This window comes from Frankliniella occidentalis, unplaced genomic scaffold (genome assembly GCF_000697945.3).
Source record: "Frankliniella occidentalis isolate FOCC.00 unplaced genomic scaffold, Focc_3.1 Scaffold94, whole genome shotgun sequence".
NCBI lineage: Eukaryota > Metazoa > Arthropoda > Insecta > Thysanoptera > Thripidae > Frankliniella > Frankliniella occidentalis.
Window position 1 is genome coordinate 429,662 of NW_026267223.1, and position 3,959 is coordinate 433,620.

The window sequence follows — 3,959 nt, forward strand, 5'->3', positions numbered from 1 at the left end:
CCCCCGTTTCCCCCTCACCCACCAACCAGCTCTGTAAAGATAAGCCCACTCCTACGGCTCTCGCCAGATAACGCCCCAATAACACTGAATGCCTTTATAGGTCGCAAACGGCAAGCAAATAAAACATAGAATATCTTTCTCTCTCCTCAAAAAATCGGAAGAGCAAGACGTTTGGAAAAAGGGGGAGTATAAACAAGGATGGTGGAGCGACTGCAAATGAATGGATGGCCGAAGCTTCCGCAAAGCACCTCTCGTTTATAAATTATCCCGTTGTCCGAGAAAGGGTCTTTAATGGGCGGAAGGCTAGCCAGTCGGATGGCGGGATGAGTGCTGCAGGCAGGACCCTTTATGAGGGGCAGGATTGGCGAGGTATGCAAAAATCCAGCCTTGAAAAGAAATCTATGAAGAATTTGTGCAAATCACAGGGCTTGCGAGAGAACACGGTAAAAATTGTATCTTGTAATTCAAGAAGCTTGCTCTTGAAATTCAAGGAAAAATGCCTTGGATAACACGGAATCTTCTTGAATTAAAATACATAACTTTTACCGTGAAGAGAATAACCACGTTTTGTTTCTTGTTAAATGTATTAGGTCTGCTGCAATCATTTTTGGCATTGAGGGTGCTTAAAAATTTACCACTTCAAATCGTAATTTTACGACGACACATATATCATTGAAAAATTTCCCGCACCCAAAGAATCATGTAGATGGTTAAACTAAATCAAGGTCATAATGTAAGAAACAAAATTTATTTCCAGAACCGACTAAAATTTAGTTCCTTATCATTTCCAATAAAACATGGTCGCACCAATCAAATTTAAGTCAGCTTGACTAACTGATTTTACCGTCAGATAAAATTTGGTTTGTGCTGGAAAGACAAAGGTGGGACTCGAAGGGTTTTACAAGTGAAGCCTTTACAAGGGCATTAAAAATTAGCACCCCTGCAAAGGCATTAAAACTCCCTTAAAATTCAATGCCTTTGGACCCTTTCGTGACTTTGGAAATGCATTAAAATCTCACAACGCTAGAAAGTATTAATTTCTACCTTTTTTTTCTAGTGTGCAGAGCAAAAATTTCATCGGTTTTGCATTTGGTTCTCTGCACTCAACGGTCCTTTGGGTGCGTAAACCTACGGCTATTTTTCACAGTGCTGCGGCGCGCCGCGCTGAGTGAAACCCAATGAGGTTTGAAACCGGAAGTCATTCGCCCATTCTGACTCGAGAGGGCTTGAAGGCTTGAGGGGTCGGAGTGGGCTGGGGGCGGGGCCGAGCGGCCAGGCACCCTCCGCTTGCGTCCCGCAGCGAGGAAACGTTTTCCAAAGAGGGGTGCTTTTGGGCTGGTGCCAGCCGGGCCAGCAGCGGCAGGGCTTCGTGAAGGAAGCACGTCATCTCGCACATTTTAAGTCTCTAATTCGTCTTCCACTGAACCGGGTGGTCATGTAACCTTCGTAAAATTGTGAAAACTTCCGATTTACTACCTGTTTTAAATCTTAGTTTGGAAATTATTCCTTTTCTTCCGCTACTGAGACCGCTTAGTAATCTGCGTGCACAGAGCAGTGTCTTCGTGTGGGTGAGTAGAGGGGTGATGGGATGAAATGGTAACGGAGGAGCGGGGTTGAAACGGGGGAAGCGAGTCTTATCCTCTCGTCACAACTCAGGGCCCCTGTTATCCAATGTGGAATTAGTTGACAGCCGCCTCCCCCTCCTCCCTCCTACCCACCCCGTCGCACTTAGGACCATAGCTATGCATTGTGCATTATGGCCGCTCAGTCCTGCGACCGCACCACTCCGCCACATAACTTGATGATGAGAATAAGAATAATAACTTTTCCAAATTTTATTTGAGACGTCAGCTTTCGTTTTGCGAGTCGAAACCTTGAGGCTCAAGCTAACATCCCACTCTGACACTTCCCTCCCGTCTCTCTCTCTCTCTCTCTCTCTCTCTCTCTCTCTCTCTCTCTCTCTCTCTCTCCCCTCTTCTCTTCTCTTTCCCCCACCGTCCTCGGTAAAAAGTTTCCAGCGATGACACTCGTGCTGTGGTTTTAATTATTGTCGTTGGAAGTAGTGGTGGAGAATGTTGAAGGGGAACCACACCAAGTTGGCCGTCCTGCCCCATCCCCATCCCACCCCGCCGGGCGGCTCCTCTGGGTGGAAAGGGGCGTCTTGGATTTCAACTGACGTGAGAGGGCGTCGTGGGGTGGATGGAACTGGGGAGGGGGATCATGTGGACCGCTGCTGGAATGCGTGGTAAATTCGAGTTTATGGGAGAGGTGGGTGCAGCACCTGCGGGGGTGCGCGGGAAAGCGCCCGTGAGAAGGAGGAGAAGGGAGCACGAGAGGTAGAAAAGTTTAGCTAATAGCTTCCTCCGGCCTGGCGACCTCGCTGGCCTCTTCCGCCAACGGCACAACGCGCGAGGTGGAACGAGAAATTAGTCGCAGGCAGGAATGGTTTCCATTATTTTTAATTTTCCTAAGAGGCCAAATTTTTTTTGCACAGTCGTGTTATCTTTACCTTGTTGCGCCGTTTTAAACATTAATTATGGAGATGAGGCCGATGAGGCCTTGCCCGATGAAGGGGTTGGAGCTGTAGAATGCGGGGCTGAAAAGTAAGTAGTAGACGAAAAAGGCATCGCCAACGTATTGTTTTCGTCGGTTTTTGGGGGCCGGGACGAGAAAGGGTTATCGCAAAGAGCAAACCTTAGGGGCTGGGCTGCATGTCGAATGAAAATTCCGCACTGCTTCGAATTATATCGATATTTGCCTCCTGTGAATGTATCCTATGAATTTCGCATTACAAACACCTCGTCAACTGAAGAGCGGTTTAACTTGACTGCTATACTGAAAGAACGGTTCTGGCCACTGAAATTTTGGGAACAAATCCTCAAACCTCCGAATAAATTGGTGCTATTAAATCGTGAGTAGCAAATAGTTTTGACTTTATTCCACAACGAACAGTTCGTACCCCAAATTCAGTTGTTAGCTTTAAAGGCTTCTAAACAGGAGAAATTGAAATTGAGTTTATTAAAGATCCTCAAAACGGGCTATGGAACCCCACCAGAGAGAGAGAGAGAGAGAGAGAGAGAGAGAGAGAGAGAGAGAGAGAGAGAGAGAGAGATAAAAGGGAGACCTTTGCAAGCAAGGTCCAGCAGGTGGCAGGTGCTTGAGGCTGGCCACGGCTAATGCAGACGGGACCCTCCCAGCCCACCACACCACTCCCATTGGACCATGGGGAGCTTTCGCAGGGCCGTAGCTTCTCCAGGTCGGGAGAGAGGGATGGGGGAGGGGAAACAACCAGCAGCGCTCCTGGCCGATTGGCGGTAAAATTAATCCCACTGACCGCACACAGGGATGCGGCGAGCAGCGGCTATACACCGAAAACCCAAGTCCCCCACTTGTAGTTGTGTGTAAACGCCATTTGTACAAATGGAGACACACGAGTGCGTTTATTTGAAGTGAAAATTCACACCTTTACTCCCCTTAAGTGCACGAATGGGCATTCACACACTTGCGTTTTCCAATGCATACACAGCTACGGAACAGAGTCACGATTGTTTTCTGTAGAACGCATGTGATTGCTCAGCCCGGCGCGTCGCCGAGCCCGGCGCGCTGGCGGGGAGCGCCTGCCGGGTAGGCCGCGCGCCCGCACCGGTGCGTCGGGCCGCGGCTGCTGCCTACCCCGCCGGGCGGCGTGCGGTCCGTACCATGGTGTTGGCGCTGGGTGCTCCGGCCGCCGGTGACGTCAGGTGCCGGTCATGCCGGTGGCGGGTCTGGCCCGCGGGGTCCCCGTCACACTCGTCACACTCGTCACACTCGTCACACTCGTCACACTCGTCACACGCGAGTCACGCGGCCGCGCTCGTCCACTGTGTGCGGCGCGCGCGTCCGGCTGCGCTCCAGACGGCTCGGCGCCCCGCTCCACTCTGAGCAACAGACCGCCGCCCCGCCCCGCCAGACCAGACCCC

The 3,959-nt window shown here is 50.5% G+C and overlaps 1 protein-coding gene across 8 annotated transcripts in view; it reads right to left on the reverse strand.

Annotated features, from left to right (window-relative positions):
* LOC127749796 (gamma-1-syntrophin-like) overlaps window positions 1–3,959 on the reverse strand; it is a 52,082-nt gene that overhangs the window by 41,592 nt on the left and 6,531 nt on the right. The window contains exon 1 of one of the 8 annotated variants that reach the window (XM_052269512.1): window positions 3,699–3,917. The exons of the other annotated variants lie outside the window; for them this stretch is intronic. Coding sequence (XP_052125472.1) covers window positions 3,699–3,701 — 3 coding nt within the window. The 5' untranslated portion in view covers window positions 3,702–3,917. Of the gene's footprint in view, window positions 1–3,698; window positions 3,918–3,959 lie in introns of those variants that run through there. 8 annotated transcript variants of the gene reach the window in all.